Raw genomic sequence first — 21068 nt, forward strand, 5'->3', positions numbered from 1 at the left:
ATAATTCAATTTTGTTCCTTTTATGTCTGAGTAATATTCCATTGTATATATGTGCCACATCTTCTTCAGCCATTCATCTGTCGATGACACTTAGGTTGCTTCCATGTCCTGGCTATTTTAAATAGAGCTGCAGTGAGCATTGTGGTACATGACTCTATCTGAATTATGGTTTTCTCAGGGTTTATGCCCAGTAGTGGGATTGCTGGGTTGTGTGGTAGTTCTGTTTTTAGTATTTTAAGGAACCTCCATACTGTTCTCCATAGTGGCTGCATCAATTTACATTCCCACCAACAGTGCAAGAGGGTTCCCTTTTCTCCACACCCTCTCCAGCATTTATTGTTTGTAGATTTTTTGATGATGGCCATTCTGAGCCATGTGAGGTGATACCGCACTGTAGTTTTAATTTGCATTTCTCTAATGATTAGTCATGTTGAGCATCTTAATAGATGTGCCTCTTGGCCATCCATACGTCTTCTTTGGAGAAATGTCTATTTAGGTCTTCTGGCCACTTTTTAATTGGGTTGTTCGGTTTTTTGATATTGAGCTGCATGAGCAGTTTATATATTTTGGAGATTAATCCTTTGTCAGTTGCTTTGTTTGCAAATACTTTCTCCCATTCTGAGGGCCATCTTTTTTGTCTTATGGTTTCCTTAGCTATGCAAAGGTTTTAAGTTTCATTAGGTCCCATTTGTTTATTTTTGTTTTTATTTCCATTTCTCTAGGAGGTGGGTCAAAAAATATCTTGCTGTGATTTATGTGATAGAGTGTTCTGCCTGTGTTTTCCTCTAAGAGTTTTATAGTGTTTGGCCTTATTACATTTAGGTCTTTAATCCATTTTGAGTTTATTTTTGTGTATTGTGTTAGGAAGTGTTCTAATTTCATTCTTTTACATGTAGCTGTCCAGTTTTCCCAGCACCACTTATTGAAGAGGCTCTCTTTTCTCCACTGTATAGTCTTGCCTCCTTTATCGAAGATAAGATGACCATATGTGCGTGGGTTTATCTCTGGGCTTTCTTTCCTGTTCCATTAATCTATATTTCTGGTTTTGTGCCAGTACCATACTGTCTTGATTACTGTAGCTTTGTAGTATAGTCTGAAGTCAGGGAACCTGATTCCTCCAGCTCCGTTTTTCTTTCTCAAGATTGCTTTGGCTATTCGGGGTCTTTTGTGTTTCCATGCAAATTGTGAAATTTTTTGTTCTAGTTCTGTGAAAAATGCCATTGGTAGTTTGACAGGGATTGCACTGAATCTGTAGTTTGCTTTGGGAAGTACAGTCATTTTCACAATATTGATTCTTCCAATCCAAGAACATGGTATATCTCTCCATCTGTTTCAATCATATTAAATGTCTTTCATAGTGTCTTATAGTTTTCTGCATACAGGTCTTTTGTCTCCTTAGGTAGGTTTATTCCTAGATATTTTATTATTTTTCTTTCAGTGGTAAATGGAAGTGTTTCCTTAATTTCTCTTTCAGATTTTTCATCATTAATATATAGGAACGCAAGAGATTTCTGTGCATTGATTTTGTATCCTGCTACTTTACCAAATTCATTGAATAGCTCTAGTAGTTTTCTGGTAGCATCTTTTGGATTCTCTATGTATAGTATCATGTCGTCTGCAAACAGTGACAGTTTTACTTCTTCTTTTCCGATTTGGATTCCTTTTATTTCTTTTGCTTCTCTGATTGCTGTGGCTAAAACTTCCAGAATAGTGGTGAGAGTGGGCATCTGTGTCTCGTTCCTGATATTAGGGGTAATGGTTTCAGTTTTTCACCATTGAGAACAATGTTGGCAGTGGGTTTGTCATATATGGCCTTTATTATGTTGAGGTAAGTTCCCTCTGTGTCTACTTTCTGGAGGGTTTTTATCATAAATGGGTGTTGAATTTTGTCGAAAGCTTTTTCTGCATCTATAGAGATTATTGTATGGTTTTTATCCTTCAGCATGTTAATATGGTGTATCACATTGATTGATTTGCATATATTGAAGAATCCTTGCATTCCTGGGATAAACCCCCTTGATCATGGTGTATGATCCTTCTAATGTGCTGTTGGATTCTGTTTGCTAGTGTTCTGTTGAGGATTTTTGTATCTGTGTTCATCAGTGATATTGGCCTGTAGTTTTCTTTTTTTGTGACATCTTTGTCTGGTTTTGGTATCAGGGTGATGGTGGCCTTGTAGAATGAGTTTGGGAGTATCCTCCCTCTCCTATATTTTGGAAGTGTTTGAGAAGGATAGGTGTTAGCTTTTCTCTGAATGTTTGATAGAATTCACTTGTGAAGCCATCTGGTCCTGGGCTTTGTTTGTTGGAAAATTTTTAAACACAGTTTCAATTTTAGTGCTTGTGATTTGTCTGTTTATATTTTCTATTTCTTCCTGGTTCAGTCTCACAAGGTTGTGCTTTTCTAAAGGTTGTGCTTTTCTAAGAATTTGTCCATTTTATTGGCATATGGTTGCTTGTAGGAGTCTCTCATGATCCTTTGTATTTCTGCAGTGTCAGTTGTTACTTCTCCCTTTTCACTTCCAATTCTGTTGATTTGAGTCTTCTGCCTTTTTTCTTGATGAGTCTGGCTACTGGCTAATCAATTTTGTTTACCTTCTCAAAGAACCAGCTTTTAGTTTTATTGATCTTTGCTATTGTTTCCTTCATTTCTTTTTCATTTATTTCTGATCTGATTTTTATGATTTCTTTCCTTCTGCTAAATTTGGGGGGGGGTTTTGTTCTTCTTTCTCTAGTTGCTTTATCTGTAAGATTAGGTTGTTTATTTGAGATTTTTCTTGTTTTTTTGTGGTAGGATTGTATTGCTATAAACTTCCCTCTTAGAACTGCTTTTACTGCATCCCATAGGTTTTGGGTCATCGTGTTTTCATTGTCATTTGTTTCTAGGTATTTTTGGATTTCCTCTTTGATTTCTTCAGTGATCTCTTGGTTATTTAGTAGCGTATTGTCTAGCCTCCATATGTTTGTATTTTTTACAGTGTTTTTCCTGTACTTGATATCTAGTCTCATAGTGTTGTGGTCGGAAAAGATACTTGATACAATTTCAGTTTTCTTAAATTTACCAAAGCTTGATTTGTGACCCAAGATATGATCTATCCTGGAGAATGTTCCATGAGCACTTGAGAAGAAAGTGTATTCTGTTGTTTTTGGATGGAATGTCCTATAAATATCACTTAAGTCCATCTTGTCTAATGTGTCATTTAAAGCTTGTGTTTCCTTATTTATTTTCATTTTGGATGATCTGTCCATTGGTGAAAGTGGGGTGTTAAAGTCCCCTACTACGAATGTGTTACTGTCAATTTCCTTGTTTATGGCTCTTAGTATTTGCCTTATGTATTGAGGTGCTCCTATGTTGGGTGCATAAATATTTACAATTGTTATGTCTTCTTGGATTGATCCCTTGATCATTATGTAGTGTCCTTCTTTGTCTCTTGTAATAGTCTTTATTTTAAAGTCTGTTTTGTGTGCTAAGACAATTGCTACTCCAGCTTTCTTTTGATTTCCATTTGCATGGAGTATCTTTTTCCATCCCCTCTCTTTCAGTATGTATGTATCCCTAGGTCTGAAGTGGGTCTCCTGGAGACAGCATATATACGGGTCTTGTCTTTGTATCCATTCAGCCAGGCTATGTCTTTTGGTTGGAGCATTTAATCCATTTACATTTAAGGTAATTATCGATATGTATGTTCCTATTACCATTTTCTTAATTGTTTTGGGTTTGTTATTGTAGGTCTTTTCCTTCTCTTGTGTTTCCTGCCTAGAGAAGTTCCTTTAGCATTTGTTGTAAAGCTGGTTTGGGGGTGCTGAATTCTCTTAGCTTTTGCTTGTCTGTAAAGGTTTTAATTTCTCCTTCGAATCTGAATGAAATCCTTGCTGGGTAGAGTAACCTTGGTTATAGGTTTTTCCCTTTCATCACTTTAAATATGTCCTGCCACTTCCTTCTGGCTTGCAGAGTTTCTGCTGAAAGATCAGCTGTTAACCTTATGGGGATTCCCTTGTATGTTATTTGTTGCTTTTCCCTTGCTGCTTTTAATATGCTTTCTTTGTATTTAATTTTTGACAGTTTGATTAATATGTGTCTTGGCGTATTTCTCCTTGGATTTATCCTGTACGGGACTCTCTGTGCCTCCTGGACTTGATGGACTATTTCCTTTCCCATGTCAGGGAAGTTTTCAACTATAATCTCTTCAAGTATTTTCTCAGACCCTTTCTTTTTCTCTTCTTCTGGGACCCCTATAATTCGAATGTTGGTGCATTTAATGTTGTCCCAGAGGTCTGTGAGACTGTCTTCAATTCTTTTCATTCTTTTTTCTTTTTTCTGCTCTGCGGTAGTTATTTTCACTATTTTATCTTCCAGGTCACTTATCCGTTCTTCTGCCTTAGCTATTCTGCTATTGATTCCTTCTAGAGAATTTTTATTTCATTTATTGTGTTGTTCATCATTGTTTGTTTGCTCTTTACTTCTTCTAGGTCCTTGTTAAACGTTTCTTGTATTTTCTCCATTGTATTTCCAAGATTTTGGATCATCTTTACTATCATTACTTTGAATTCTTTTTCATGTAGACTGCCTATTTCCTTTTCATTTGTTTGGTCTGGTGGGTTTTTATGTTGCTCCTTCATCTGCTGCATATTTCTCTGTGTTCTCAATTTGCTTAACATACTGTGTTTGGGGTCTCCTTTTTGCAGGCTGCAGGTTCGTAGTTCCTGTTGTTTTTGGTGTCTGCCCCCAGTGGGTGAGGTTGGTTCAATGGGTTGTGTAGACTTCCTGGTGGAGGAGACTGGTGTCCGTATTCTGGTGGGTGGGGCTGGATCTTGTCTTTCTGGTGGGCAGGGCTGTGTCCAGTGGTGTGTTTTGGGGTATCTGTGTACTTAGTATGATTTTAGGCAGCCTCCCTGCTAATGGATGGGGTTGTGTTCCTGTTTTGCTGGTTATTTGGCATGGGGCGTCCAACACTGGAGCTTGCTGGCCATTGGATGGAGCTGGGTCTTAGCGTTGAGACAGAGTTGTCTGGGAGAGCTCTCGCTGATTGATGTTATGTGGGGCCAGGAAGTCTCTGGTGGTCCAGTATCCTGAATTTGGCTCTCTCACCTCAGAGGCTTAGGCCTGACACATAGGCCAGAGCACCAAGACCTTGTCAGCCATACGTCTCAGAAGAAAAGGGAGAAAAAAGGAAAGAAAAAAATAATTAAAAAATAAATAAAATTATGAAAATAATAAAAATTTAAAAAATAAAAATGTAAAAGTAATTTTTTAAAAAAGAGAGCATCCACACCAATAAGCAAATCCACCAATGATAAGAAGCGCTAAAATCTGTACTAATATATACGTAAAAATCAGAAACAAGTCAGTCGCAGACAGCATACCCCAAGTCTACAGTTGCACCCAAAGTCCACCTCCTCAATTTTGGGATGATTCGTTGTCTGTTCAGGTATTCCACAGATGCAGGGTACCTCAAGTTGAGTGTGGGGATTTAATCCACTGCTCCTGAGGCTGCATGGAGAGATTTCCCTTCCTCTTCTCTGTTCGCACAGCTCCCAGGGCTCAGCTTTGGTTTTGGCCCCGCCTCTGCGTGTAGGCTGCCCTCAGGCACCTGTTCCCGCCCAGATTAAAGCAGTGGCTGATTAGGGATCTCTGGCTCACTCAGGCCGGGGGAGGGAGGGAGGCGTATGGTAGTTATAATTGGAATGCGGGGCGAGCCTGTGGCGGCAGAGGCCAGAGTGACGTTGCACCAGCCTGAGGTGTGCCGTGTGTTCTCCTGGGGAAGTTGTCCCTGGATCACAGGACCCTGGCAGTGGTGGGCTGCACAGGCTCTGGGTCGGGGTGGGGTGGGGGGGCGTGTGGATAGTGACCCACGCTTGCACACAGGATTCTTGGTGGCTGCAGCAGCAGCGTTAGCATTTCATGCCCGTCTCTGGGGTCCGAGCTGATATTTGCGGCTTGTGCCCATCTCTGGAGCTTGTTTAGGCGGTGCCCTGCCTACTGTGGGCAGACAGGGAAGGAATCCCCTCTCCTTGTGCACCCCGAAGCAATGGTCTCTTGCCTCTTAGTCAGTTCCAGACTTTATTCTGGACTCCCTCCCAGATAGCTGTGGCGCACTAGCCCCCTTCAGGCTGTGTTCATGCAGCCAACCCCAGTCCTCTCCCTGGGGTGTGACCTCTGAAGCCCGAGCCTCAGCTCCCAGCCTCCACCCGCCCCGGCGGGTGAGCAGACGTGCTTCAGGCTGGTGAGTGCTGGTCGGCACCAATCCTCTGTGTGGGTATCTCTCCGCTTTGCCCTCTGCACCCCTGTTGCTATGCTGTCTGTCCTTCTAGGCTCCGAAGCTTCCCCCCAGCCCACCCCCGTCTCCACCAGTGAAGTGGCTTCCTAGTGTGTGGAAACTTTTCCTCCTTCACAGCTCCCTCCCAGAGGTGCAGGTCCTGTCCCTATTCTTTTGTCTCTGTTTTTTCTTTTGCCCTACCGAGGTACGTGGGGAGTTTCTTGCCTTTTGGGAAGTCTGAGGTCTTCTGCCAGTGTTCAGTAGGTGTTCTGTAGGAGTTGTTTCATGTGTAGATGTATCTTTGATGTATTTGTGGAGAGGAAGGTGATCTCCATGTCTTACTCGTCCAACATCTTGAAGGTCCCCCTCAATGTTTTGGTTTTTTAAACTCTACCAGAGGCTTCTCTAAGTACATAGATTAAACTTCAAAATGTTCTGTGGGAGAATAGAAATGAGAAGTACATGTCTAAATAACTGGGCTTTATTGTTTTGAGACCTGAATTGTCAAGATTAAAACTATACACGATCAAGTTGTGATCTTTTTGTTTCAGTCCACTAAGTTATCCATTGCTACTTGAGGCTCTCTTAGGTTTTGAAACACTGATCAGCAATTCAAGATCAGAAGTTTTCACAGGGCTGGGTTAGGCAGATGGTAATTTTTTAAATGGGGGCAGTGGAATCCTAATGGCTACAAAATTGTTCAGCAAAAAAACAAAACAAACAAAAAACCCCACAAAAAACAAAACCAAGAAAGTTTGTGTCATGACTTTGAAAAGCACTACCAACTTCCTAAGTATTTTCTATCCCAGTATTTTATTTTTCCTGTGAGATTGCCTTTTGCTCCTTCAGAGAGATTCCTTACCCTGGAGAGAGACAGCAGGTTCTCCTTACTCATGTTTCCTAAGCCACGGGGCTTCCTTACTTTTACATCTCTGCACTTGCCACATTTTTAAAAGCTTTATCTACTTTCAACAAACTGAAATGATCAATTGCTCACTCTTTACTGTGTTACTTGCTGTATTATCTATTGCTGCCTTACAGATTACACCAACACTTAGTGACTTCAAACAACAATTAATGTTCTCTGAAACAGTTTCTGTGGGGAAGGTATTTGAGATTGGCTAACTTGGGGGGGTCTGCTTCTGGATCTGGCTGGGCTGCAGTCATCTGAAGGCTTGACTGGGGCTGGAGGGTCCACTGCTCAAATGGCCCATTCACATGCCCAGCAAGTTTGCACTGGTTGTTGGCAAGGAGCCTCAGTTCCTCGCCACGTGGGCTGCGCTCACAAAACAAGAACCTGATTTTCTTGGAGTGAGGAGTCCTAAAGAAAGCAAGGCAAAAGCCACAACGTCCTTGTGATCTAGCTTCAGGTGTCACACTCTACCATTAATGCAGTATCCTATTGTTTACACAATGGTGACCTATTCATTGAGGGTGGAAATACGAGAAGATGAGCATCGTTGGTGCTGTCTTGGAAGCTGGCTACCACAGCTATTTAGTATCTCTCTTGTTCATCTCTTGTTGTTTTCTATTTTTGGACAGCAATGTGCAGTTAGAGTGGCCATTCTATATATATAGCTTTTCATGAAAATACACTAAAAAAATTTGAGAAGCACATATCTTCCAAATTGCTGGGATCACACTGATGCATCATAAAATCTCATTGATTTAGAGTTTACTAATTTGAGAACTAATATAGGAGCCATTTTAAGGATTCTTCTCAAGTAACAAATTTATAATAATTTTAATGGGGAAGGGCTTTTGACTAGAGAAGATGAGTGGGTGTAAAATTAAGAATTATAGATTGTTAGCAAACATTTCTTTGATTCTTATATGTCTTAGTCCTTTTGGGCTGCTATAACAAAATACCAGAGGCTTATAAACAACAGAAGTTTATCTCTCACAGTTCTGGAGCCTGGGAGTCCAAGATCAGGGTGACAGCATGGTCCAGTGAGGGCTGTCACATGGTGGAAGGGCCTAGGGATCTCTCTGGAGTCCCTTTTATAAGACACTAATCCCAATCACGAGGGTTTCACTCTAATGGCTGTCTCCCAAAGGCCCCATCTCCTACTACCATCCCTTTTGGGAGGTTAGGATTTCAACATATGAATTTTGGATGGGACAGAAACCTTTGGACCATAGCATTATGTAAAAAACTTATTCTGAATCTGTAAATTTCCTTCAACTTATTACATTGTACCTAAAATCTCTATGTATAAGCATTCCCCAGTTGGGTTTAAAGGTTATGTTTTTTAAAAAGTTCATCACTAGGAATATAGGTTTTGTTTCTCCATAGGAAAAAATGTTACATTTTTCTTGGGTTCTTTGAACTGAACTTGTATTCCAAGATTAACCCACAATTATTTAATGTATTAGAGACTATTTCTGTTTTGAAAGTTAGAAGGAAATAATACCATTGCAATTTTAGTAATTAAAGAAACCAAGGAACTGCAATCTTGAGTTGGAGGAATTATCTTTCACCTGGTGCTTAAGAAAAAGTTTATATAATTTGAGAGAATTTCGTATTAGAAATTTAGGGAAAATCTGAATGAGGTTTCTGGATTTCATTTAATTAATTTATTTAAGTTATGTATGTATATACGTACATCAGTGAATCAAATCCTATTCTTACCCTCATTGGCCTCAAGGTATTTTTTTATTTGGTTTTGTTTTGTGTTTTTGTTGTTGTTTTTTAGAGGAAATTTTTTGGAGGAGTCCTGCTAGGAAGACCTAAAATAGAATGGAGAAATGAAAAGCCTTTCCTAAAGTTATTCATTAAGTCTTAGAAGAGAAAGGAAGCAGGTTGGAGACTAGAAGAGAAGGAGTAAATGTAGAGAACGGGGCAGGGGGGCACTAGATTGAAAAGACTTTTTAGTTTTTCTTAAAGGAACTGTTATGCTCTATTTCCAAATAAAGAGTAAGACAATAGAAAGTCAATTGATAGATTGATCCTTAAAAGATCTAAATAAGTAATATATAGATAAATATAATGTTGAGTGCAATTATAGATGATTTTGATTAGTTAATTCATGATAAATTACAACCTTCTCCGAGTCAGTAATATTGTACTTTGAAAATTTGTTTGATACTAGGTAAGAAGGCATTCCTTTGTTCTTGGGATTGATTGTTCTTTGTGGGTTTGTATGCTGCTATAGATAAATGTTAGAAGATTCTGTATAGTTAATTATAGTTCTGTATTATTAGAGTAAATGGGATAAAATAATTTTCAGAAACAGGGTAAACATTTCCATTTATGAGTCTTAAAACAAAATTGGTCAAATGCCCTCTGGAAGCTGACTTGTTTTAAGGTATATCCTTCTCTAAGTTTCAAAGATTCTTGCTGGATCTTTGATTTTTATAATTTTTCTTAATCCAATGATATATTTGTATTAACTTTTTATCAATTATTTTAAAATTTCCTATTATAAGTAGATTTAAGTTCAATGAATTAAGGATCGAATCTGAGTCCATATAAAAGGTATTGGGTTGGCCAAAAAGTTCATTTGGTTGTTCTGTAAGATGGGATGGAAAAGCTGAATGAACTTTTTGGCCAACCCAATATGAATCTGGAGTTACAATGAAACATAAGACATAGGTTATTACTTCAGAATTTTGTTGAAGAAACAGCTCATTTATATAAATTTAAGTAATGGAGATAAAAAGTTTGTAATTAAATTTTTTAGTTATTTATTTTTACTGGTCAAAATTTAAAGTATATTTTCTCCCAAAGTAAGCTTAAGAATTGAATTGAATTTGAGTAATAATATGTGTGCCACATCTAATGCTTTTGGCCTCTGTCACCCCTTGCCTCCATGTATGGGTGGAAAATGTCCTGCCAGAAGATTCTGAGTTGGAAAAAAATGTGCCTTCGGATAGAGTGAGGGTCAGAAAGTCCGAGGCAAACTTAATTGGGGCTGGGGGATGACTTATTTAGGGGGATGACTTATTTAGAGGGATGCCAGTGGACATTCTCAAGCTCCAAGTTTCTAGAACAGGTTGCTTGTGAGGAAGAGGAGGGGGAGAAGAGAATGAGACCAGTAAAATACTTCTGCAATACTGGAAATGAGAAGACAGTGCAACAACATCTATGAACTGTTGAGATAAAAGGACTGCAGACCTGAAACCATATACATAGTCCAGTGTCAGGGCAGAAAACAAGATCCTTTGGAAATACAAAAAGGTCCACCAACTGTGGACCTCAAATGCTGAAGAATCCACTTGAAGTATTCTACCAGATAAAAATGGAAGCATAACGTAGTTCTGAAGATAAAAGAAGCAAATGACAATAGTAAACAAATGAAGTTTTATAGGAAACCCGTACAATATTGTACGTTGTTAAATCTAAATGGATGGAGTTAATAAAAATATTTGTCCTGATTCTATGTTGCTCTCATCCTCCCCCCAGTCCCAGTCCCAGTCCATCCCCTATCCCCATCTCCCACACACTTCTTTACTATCATTTCGGTGTATCTTTAGAAAGGACATGAGGTCAAAGCATGTGCTCAGTCTAACATCTTGATTTAGAAAATCTGTTCTTGAAATGCTCTACTTCTTACTACAAAAGGCTGTTGTAAAAAGTTGTTGGTCAGGGCTCTGCAAGCAGCAGAAACCAGCTGTGACAGCAGATTTAAACAAAAGGGGAATTCACTGACTGGGTAGTGGGCAACTCATAGGATCCTTGGGAAGGCTAGAGAATCAGGCTCAGTTGATTGGCTAAAGATTGTACAAAGCTTACTTCTCAGTGACAGTACTATATCTTTATTTAGAAGTAAATTGCCTTTTTCTTCTCTCTTCAAATGTAGGTTATATATTTGGGGAAAACTCCAGAAGAAGCATATAGAATATTAATGTTTGGAGATACATCCTATATTCCTTTCAGGTAAATATAAGAATGTTATGGTAGATTCATTTAATCAGGCCCTTGCCAGAAATATCTTGGTGTAGTTGTTTCTGAAAAGAGAAGACCTCATAAATAGTTATTTTGAGGTGGGTGCAAATAACACCATAGATCTAGGTTACTCAACAGTGATGCTATTGACATTTTGTTGGGGGGTGGTTGTCCTGTGTACTGCAGGATGTTTGACAGCATCACTGGCCTCTGCCCACTAGATGTCAGTAACACCCTCACCCCAGAAAATTAATTGTGAAAGCCAAAAATGTCTCCAGACATCGCCAGATGTCTGTGGTGGTGCTAGTGGTAGTGGTGGTGAATCACTCCGACATGAGAAGTCAGAACCACTCTCACTGATGGAAACTGTGCTTTGTAATCAGATGAGAATCCTGGAGTTATAGTATGCAAAACTACCGTTTTCCAGTACTGCGGAGTTTTGGTCCTGAGGAGTTAAGAAATAAGTTTTTCCCAATAATCAGGAGTTACTTCTGGAGCAGAAACGAACCCCCTTTTCCTAGGGACACAGCCAGCAGAAATAGTGGGTGAGGTTGCTAATATAGCACCACTACTTGAAAAACCAAAACGGCTGTGTCATAGAGGTGGTAGATAAGTAATGTCTTTATATAAGTTAATGACATCCTCATCCTTATGTCAAAGTTACCAGGTGATTGTGTTGAAGATATTTTGAAAAAAAAAAACCCAAAAACTTGTGTTTTTTTTTCTTTTTTTAAAAATCAAATGAAGTTCTAAAAGTTGCTCTTCCTGTTTATCAGAACACTTGACTTAGCTGTGTAATTAAATACTTGTATGGTGCTTAAGTATAATAAGTGTGTGAAATGATTTTACTCATTGCATACTGTATTGAGAATTTCAAATATTGCATTATTCTTCCGCCTGCAAATTAGTTAATAGTTCTGGAATTGTTGCATATACCTCAAATGCCTGATTTTGAAGACGTGGGCTTGCCTTTAAAGGGGAGGTTATGAACCTGACTTAATTGTGGACAAGTTTTGGGGTGAGTGTCCCTAACCTTATGCAGAATCTGTCTCCTTAAATAACGCTGTAGGACTGTCCATGGATTTACTCCATGAATTAGAGATTTTTTTTAGGATAGTCTGCAGAGTTCAGTTATATATTGCACTAAAGACTGCATGTATATTAGTGATTTAGCCAATTAGAAGAATTGCTTTGGACGCTGTATCACTCTGCCTTTCTTCCTAGCTCAGAGATCATCTTAAGTATTCTTTGTGGTGGGTAGGAAGGGATGAAGGTTATTTTCTAAACTGGAGAGTGCTCCATTTTTCTTCTCAACTTATAACAGCAACCGTATACCTCCGTCAGAAGAAGTGATTGTGTTTGTGGTCCCTGAGTCATAGGCACATTGCTGTAGTGATAATTTTGTTCTACAGAACTCTTCTTTTATAATAGTAATCCTTTATAATAGTGCCATTCTTAAATTTTATAACGCAAGGTCCTGAAACAGGGATAAGCTTACACATTTCACATAATCTAAGTAAGGATCCATGAAGCATTGTTAATATAAGAGAAGTTTTGTGTTAATTTAAATACAGGGATCAAAAATAGAATAAATGTTGTTTACTGCCATACTCATGTTTAAATTCTTAAAGTTTGGCACTGAAAAATGTAGTTAGTTGCTTCTGGTTCCAGGAACAAAAATCATTAATTCTCTAAAAAACAGGACTTAGCTAGAAGCAGTTCAGGTTTGTGAAATTTGAATCTCTTTAGTCATAGATGCCAGACATTTAATGATTCTCCAAGTGTGGCCTGTGAACTAGTGCCAGTCTGTGAACTTTTTGTTACCAGCTTGTGATAAGTACAGGAATTGCGAGTAAGATTTTACAGACTTTTTAGCAATTTAATAGACTATTTTTATGTCTGTGGAATCAAATAATAGAAGAATTTAAGCTTGTATTTATGTGTTTTTTTCCTTCCATTTTTCTAATAATTCATTTTTACTTACAAAATAAGATTATTGCCTTATTGTGGGTATGTAATAGTACAAATATTATTGTATTTTACAAAAGTATCAGCCTTTGACAGATTTAAAAATCTGTGCTTCACCACATTTTACTGTTCTGAAGAACTTACTAATTGAGAGTAGGCGGGTGGTCCAGTGGTTCCCTGGTGGTGCAGTGGTGAAGACTCCACACTCCCAATGCAGGGGGCCCAGGTTCAATCCCTGGTCAGGGAACTAGATCCTGCATGCCACAACTAAAAGATCCCGTATGCCACAACTAAAGATCCTGCCCGCCGCAACAAGGATCCCGCGTGCTACAACTAAGACCGGGCACAGCCAAATAAATAAATAAATATTAAAAAAAACACAAAAAACAGAAAGTAGGCAAATCAGGATTAATAAAACCTGATAATATTTTGACAGAAATTACACTATAGTCTTTTATCTTTGCCAATTCAAGAGCATAGAATAAATATAACTGCTAACAAGGGATTGTGCAAGAATAGTGTTCACTTGTCTTTAATAACTCCTTTTAGGCTCATAGCAATATTTAATTAGATGTAATTTAAGTTACATATAATACTTCAACCACTGAGTTTTAAAAAATATATATATATGATTTCTTAATGAATTATATTAGATATTTCTCTACCTGTCTACCTGAAAAAACAGTATAAAATATAGTTAAACATTTTCTTAATACTTTTGGATCATTGTTATATGAAGAGCATATACTTCTGTTCTTTGGTATTGCCTATAATACTCCTTGCTTCTTAATTGTTTTTTTGTGTGTGTGCGTTTTTGGGTTTTTTTGGGGGGAGGGCTCTGTTCTTTATTTTCTTGAGAGGTAGTATTGCAGAGCTGCTAATAGCTTGGCTATTGACCTCAGACAGATGGGAGTTTGACTCTCCGTTCTGCCACTAATATCTCCGTGGTTCTTTACAAATGTGAGCCTTGGTCTCTTAGTCTATAAGTGGGAATGATAGTAGGATCACCCTAATGAGGTGTGAGGATTAAGTAGCATCCTGCTTATGAAACACTTGGTGCCTGATCCTTAGATGACATTTGTTAAACATTCATGTTTTTTTCCTTTTAAAAACCATGTATAACTTAGACACAATTAAAAACTCTTAACTCCTATGTGTACAGAACAATAAACTCCTACATATTTACATGTAACTACCATCCAGTTCAAGATACAGAAAATTGTCAGCCCCCATGAAGATTCTCTTCTGCCCCCTTTCTAAAAGTTTTTCTTATCTTTTAATGTCATATAAATGGAATCATACAGGATACATTTTTGGAGAGCTGGGATCTAGTGTTTTAAATGTATAATGTCTGTGAGATTTATCCATGTGATGGCAGGTGTTAGTATCAATAGTTTGTCTTATCTTTATTGCTTTTGTAGCACTCCCTTCTATGAATATACCACAGTTTGTCCATTATCCTTTTGATGGGTACTTGGGTTATTTGTAGTTTTAGGCTGTTATGAATGCAAGCTGCTCTGAAAACTGTTATTTTTTTAAACTAGTATTTGACATTGTTTTGCAGTTTCTAAGCAGTATTCCTTTATTGATTCTCATCTGCTTTTCCAAGTTTGTTAAATGATCTGTGACAAGGTTTTCCCCCTCACAAAGGCTTATATCCAGCTTCATAGTGCTAGTTTACCATTTTGAAGAAGTCTGATGGCTTGGGTGGGAGGAAGGAGGTGTGGATGTGTTTAAAGTTGGAGGTGTTAATGAAATAAACATGAGTGAATAAAGAAAGATTCTTGTCTCTTCAGATAATGTGGCAGAACTTTATCCAAGCTCAGATCAAAGCTTGACTAGAGCAGGGCTTGGCCCACAGTAGGTTTATTCAAAGTTATGCATTGAATAAATGCATCAAGTTGTCACAAAAACTGAATCAACATGCCTTTAACTTGATTGGAAAAGAATTATCATAGGTTAAGAAGATAATAATCATAGCTAACTGAGGAGACATGGTGAAAAACATTGGGATGCAATTTGAGAAGAGTTCATCGTCTTTCCACTGATGATTTTGATTTAGACTAAACTACTTCATTTTCCTACCTTAGCTTCTTTATCTTAGAAACATTCCTTATTCCATGAAACAATTACTTGTACAAAACGTTATTTGTGTTGATCCTGTAAGTCAGTGGTTCTTAAACTTGAATGTATATCACAATAACCTGGAGGACCCAGCCCCGCACCTAGAACTGGTCTGGGTTGGAGCTTGAGAATTAGCATTTCTAACAAGTGGGGTGCATGTTGGTGCTTCTTGCCCAGGGAGTATATTCTGAGAACTAATGGTGCAGGTCATTTTATTTTTCTCCTTCCTGAATATTGCCAGTAAGCTATTGGTAAAAATCATTTTCTCAGTTGCATTGAGACCTTTCCTAGCTTTTGGAAGAGCAGCATTTAAATTCAAAAGCTTACAGAACAAAAATGGCACGTTGTAAGGCCTTGTGTCCAGTCTTCATGAAGCCTAACATATACTGAAGTAAATCTAACCAATTCAGACAGTAATGTCTGAAACTGTCTTAGCTAAAAAGGATGCCCTTTTCTTTGATGTTAATGTTGCTGTAATAATCTATATTCTTAAAGTTTGTACAAGAACTAAACATTTTTAACGTGCCTTAATTTTTCAGGTAAGTGAATTACAATGTGAAAGCCCAGCCATGGCAGGCAATTAATTATGGCTCCAGTAGCAGCCTGGTTCCACATAGGGACCAAATGAGTACCATTCTGATAGGCACAGTTGCTTGGCATGCCTAGACTGATCATAATAAAATTCATTTTTATCTTGCCTAATTCTTAAAATTTTCACTTTGTAATGAAATGACTCAAGTTAGCCAAAAAGGAGAAGCAGGTGGGAATGGAGGAGTACCTTATTTTTCTGGACAAAATCTTAACTGACATAAGACATTTGTAGTAAGATTACTAACAGGTGTTGATGCAGTGTTGGGTGGGGCTGTCTAACTTAATTTTAAGCACTTCTCCAATGTAGAGTGATTCTCCTAACAGTAGTTCACTCCTTAGTTTCTGTGGTTTTATTGGTACTGTTGTCCTTTAAGAACCAGAAAGAAGTTATCCAGTTAAATTGTTAAAAAGTATAAGAGCATAATGAGAGGAGCAAAATGCTTTTTAGCTTGCACCTATTATTTCAAATATCATCTTGCTTTCCAAATTTTTTTTGCTACGTGGATGGAGATAAACACACACACACATGCGCACACAACGTGCATATACAGAATCAAAAAGCAGTCTTTCCTGTTAACAGTTTGACACAGTATTCTCCAGTTGGAAGAAAAAGATCAAATGCCTTTCCCTTTTGAGGGGAGGAGTACATACTATTGAGAAGTTGAACTCAAGAAGGAACTTTTGAAGCTCAACTATTAAAGCCAAAAACAGTCTAGACAGATCATTTGAAATTTAAGATGTGGTCATTACTGATCCACATCTATAAAACAGTATCTACTGGAATAGGTAGAAATTACAATGAACTGTATAACAGTGACTTATCCTTTATTTAAAAACCAAAAGGCAAGAATCCTTTGTGTTTTTTTGAGACTGATCCTGAGTATGTGTTTGATTTTAAATTCTAATCAACTTTGTCTTGAGATAAGTGTACAGCAGAAAATTAAATTAACTGAGCTATGTATTTCAATACTTTTGGAATTTCAGAGATGCTGCCTATGGGAGTTGCAATTTCTACATTACACTTCTTGACTGTTTTTATGCAGTAAAGAAGGTAAGTGACTCGTAGGATACACCCAATGTTGTGCTGAAGAACTTAAGTACAGTGCAAGGAAGACAGGCCTTCTTCCCCAAAGATCTTCCAAGATGTATATGATGTGAGAGGTATCCCATTTCCCTGCCAACATTAGAATGACACTAAACTAGAAAACAGATTATTCTGAATCTGAGTGCTTCTGTGCACGAGTTGGGGGAAAAGCCACTTGAACACAGGGAACAATAAGAAACAGTTTTGTAATTAGGCTCTAAATTCAGAATTGGTTTTGAATGTGTTATGATTTCAAAGAAAAGCAAGAAGTAAATAGGTTACTGGTTTCTAAGTTCTCTTTGATTTATGTATTTTATGGGTCTGATTCCCATCAATTCTGTTTACAACAGACATTTCTATAACACAGTAACTGTCAAATACTTTGTTTTTGTATCTTCAAGCATTCAATTTCTAGTTCAACAGAAGTATTTGAGTAGCCCATTAGTTTGTTACTAGGTTTTATATAATACTAAGTATAGGTCACTACTGTTTTGTCAAAGCTATTTAAAAATAACTCCTGTGTTTTATAACCAGGGCTACTTGCTGTCTTTGACTCCAGGGGACAACCGTCATACCACATTCTAAATAAACAGGGTCCCCTGGAGTCATGGGATGCAGCAGACCCTGGTTATAACACTCACTCCCTTAGGTATATTTCTTGAACATCAGGGCCGTGCAAGAAACTAGAATTGTCAGTCAGTAGCCCTTGGATCAAATAAGCCTTCGAAAACATCTCAAGTTTGTGTGACTTGTATTTTCAGAGGCACAAGGAACCCAGGTTTACTTTCTTGTATAATGGAACATGGTGGCTTTCTGAGAATTTTGACAGAAATTTTAGGGGTTAAACTGAGAGACTTAATTAGTATACAACTTGAGAGATTCATTATTGTATCTTTGTTCCTATATAAGGCAATGAGGATGGACCTTAACTTTGGGACCGAGTCCAGCAGCTCTGTGGTGTATGGAGCTGATGGAGGTAGTTGCTGCAGGCTCTGAGACAGCTCCATGAGGCCACAGTTTAGGCAGGTCATGGGCAGAGGAGGTGATCAGGAGATGGGGAGACAGTAGGTATAGATGACCCCTTCTAGTTACAGTTACAGTCCTTGCCAGATGGACCCCAGGGAACTGCTGATGTAGCCAGGCATACTTGTCCTTGATCCTAGGGCTCCCTTCTCTCTGCTCCCAGCACCTTTAAAAAAAAAAGAAAGAAAAGAAGAAGAAGAAACACTTATGAGAGCCTTGGAGATGGTCTACTATAACATTGGCTTTGTTTTTATCAGATGTTATATCCAAAGTTTAATTAGCTATAACTATAGATCAAAGATTGCTTTTTTCATGCTACATTTAATTTTATTCAAGAGACAACAGCTTCTGATTTTACATTTAAACATTTTCTGTTTGTGACTGATTTTGAATATTATTGTGTATTTGAAATTTTTATAAATGTATCAATAATTATGTCTTGATTTTAGTAGTGCTTTTTTTTAAGTGCTACTTCTAATAGGGTCTCCTTATGAAATTCAAATAATAGAAATTCCCTGCAAACTGATACATTTTATGGTATCATTCTGTTATTTTATTGTGTCACTCTGTTGTTGTATTATTATGTATCATTCTAGTCCAAATATGACATATATTGGGTACTCCAAATTCAAAGAAATAAAATTCATCGTGGATTTGGTCTTGGAGTTAGGACTTAAGCCACTATATTTTATAAAATGAGGTTTTTTTTTGTTTGGTGTTATAGCCTTCTTATTTCTCATTCATATTTCAGTAGTTTACATTTTGCACACTGCGTTTGCAGAATCACCCCTTTTGAACCAAGAATACCTTCTTGATCAAGAATTGTTGCTTACATACTGTCTGGCTCAGTAAGCTGGGAGAACGGTTGTCAGAGGCTGCCAGCTTGTCCTTGTCTCAGAAAATAGATATTGTGCTTATTTTGCTTAGCATGATGCTCTGCCCATTGCAACTCAGAGTGAGGCTACAGAGTAGAAGAGAAAATTCATATATTTTTCCTTATTGAAACAAGGGTTTTTTCCCTCAAAATTTTGCATTTTAGTGTTGATCTCTGGGCTGTCTTTAGTATAGGGAACATTAATCTTTTAATTCAAGACTGTTCAGAATTTGAAAGTGAAGATGTTTATGAAATGTGTGGGATTTGTTTGATATAAACCATATAAACATGGTTTCTTTCCTTTATATTATTTATTTAGCAACCATTGGGTTATGCATTATATTTGAAGCCTGAATGATGTTGATCTAATAAACTAGTAGGATTACTTTGAAGGCTTGATTATTTAGATGTTGCATGGATAGGATGACTGATGAAGGAAAATAAAAAATAAAATTTCATTAAAATAAATATTGTTATAACTAATTTTCCTGATAATGGAAGCATTTAAAAGACATAGCCCACCTCCTTTGAAAACTACTCAATGGAACATAATCTAAATGTAAGAATGTTTTTCTGGGGTGCCTCCTGATACTTATTATTAAGAAATTGGATTGGAAACTGTTTCCTTATTTGCATCTTTGTTATTAAAAGCTTTCCTTTGGATTTTAGGCAATGCAGTATGGCTTCCTTAATTTCAACTCATTTAACCTCGATGAATATGAATACTATGAAGTAAGTTTTCAAGGATATTGTTTTTAACTCTTTTATGCATGTTTTACTTCCAGAAGTAGTATTCTTATTTTTTGAAAAATCAAACAATTTAGATGTGTGTAGAGTGAAAAAAACTCGTCTTTTTTTCTCTTATTCCTATTTCTGCAGTCCTAGTTCATATTGATTTTTGCATTTGATACATCTTTCCAGAGTGAATGAGTGTGCTCTGGCATTTTTCTTTAATTTTTAGTTTAAATTTTTTTTATTATTGATGACTTTCATACAGTGATTAAATGAGATAATGTTTGTTAAACCCTTAGCATAGGAGCTGATGAAATGAATAGCCATTATACATCTGATTAACTCTGGAAAATATTTGTTTTTGTCAGAACCTATTGTTTCTGTGAAGTCAAGACACTTTTGGATGCAAATTACAAAAAGTAAACACAAATGGCTTAAATAAAGTGGGGAAAATTTATTGATTTACGTAAATAAAAAGTCCAGGAGCTAGTGTAACTTCACTCATGACCAGATTCAGGTACTCAAGCACTTACCAGAAATTGGGCTGAAGCTAGCTTTGTTCCAAGGTCAGTTCTCCCCAGTTGGGATAAAGATGGCTACCAACAGCTTTGACTTACCCGTTTGATTTACCCAACTCATTGGAAAAGAAAATTCATAGCTCCAGCAGAAGACTCTCGAACTCCTCTCCTTGGCCTGGCTTAGATCATGTCTCTAGCCCTGAACTAGGTTGTGTTTTTGGTGAGTGTGGGGGATGAGTAGGTATAGAATACTTTGGCCATCACAGCAGTGGAATCGGGTCAGCCCTATCAAATCATACAGACCAAGAAAGGTGGGGTGGGGGGGCACAGAGAGGAGAGAGTCCAGGCAGGCAAAACCGCAGGTGTCCTCTATGTTTTTTAATGTGTATTTTTTTTAATGTGTAATTTGATTCTACCATTCTACCTTCCAAGTAGATAATGAGTAAGATGTTATGCTAAAGGTCTTTTCCAGCCAAGAATACTTGTGGAGTCTTGGTTTTTTTTATCCTGCTATAGTTATCTTCAGCAGACAGTCTCACTAATACTGGAATGATTCCACAGACAGCACTTTATTCAGCATTATCTTGAATCCTCAGATAACTGTTCTTTCACAATCAATTTTTAAAATAACTATTATTTTAAACTCCTAAGTATAACTGAACTATTTTATTGATAAATTGGGTTAATAGTTACTACTAGTCATTATTGTGATGTACCAAACATATAAAAGCATATTGTGTGATTCATTAGGCCAACCCTGCCTTTACTTCTCTGTAAGAGCAATACATTTGTAAAGTACAATACACATCAATATTTATTTACCATCTTAACTACTGAATATAATTGAATTATTAACACCATTTTTGTGCTTCTCCTTATAAAATTAAACATTTAAAATAAAATATACTTTCTCTTTTTAGATAAGCAAAACTAATAAAAACACCAGTTGGTATTCCCTCAGTGTAGCACAGTGATGCCTTTATGTGTTTTTTTACTAAGGAGTAATATAG

The 21068-nt window shown here is 37.3% G+C and overlaps 1 protein-coding gene across 3 annotated transcripts in view; it reads left to right on the forward strand.

The window, feature by feature from the left end:
* The window catches only part of CDC14B (cell division cycle 14B), a 99250-nt gene that overhangs the window by 57136 nt on the left and 21046 nt on the right, over window positions 1-21068 (forward strand). For all 3 annotated transcript variants that reach the window (XM_029203223.1, XM_029203225.1, XM_029203226.1), the window contains exons 5-7: window positions 11059-11135; window positions 16812-16878; window positions 19478-19540. In XM_029203223.1, the coding sequence (XP_029059056.1) occupies window positions 11059-11135; window positions 16812-16878; window positions 19478-19540 (207 nt within the window). The remainder of the gene's footprint in view (window positions 1-11058; window positions 11136-16811; window positions 16879-19477; window positions 19541-21068) is intronic.

Source organism: Monodon monoceros, unplaced genomic scaffold (assembly GCF_005190385.1).
Source record: "Monodon monoceros isolate NGI ecotype Baffin Bay Population unplaced genomic scaffold, NGI_Narwhal_1 Super_Scaffold_5, whole genome shotgun sequence".
NCBI classification, from domain to species: domain Eukaryota; kingdom Metazoa; phylum Chordata; class Mammalia; order Artiodactyla; family Monodontidae; genus Monodon; species Monodon monoceros.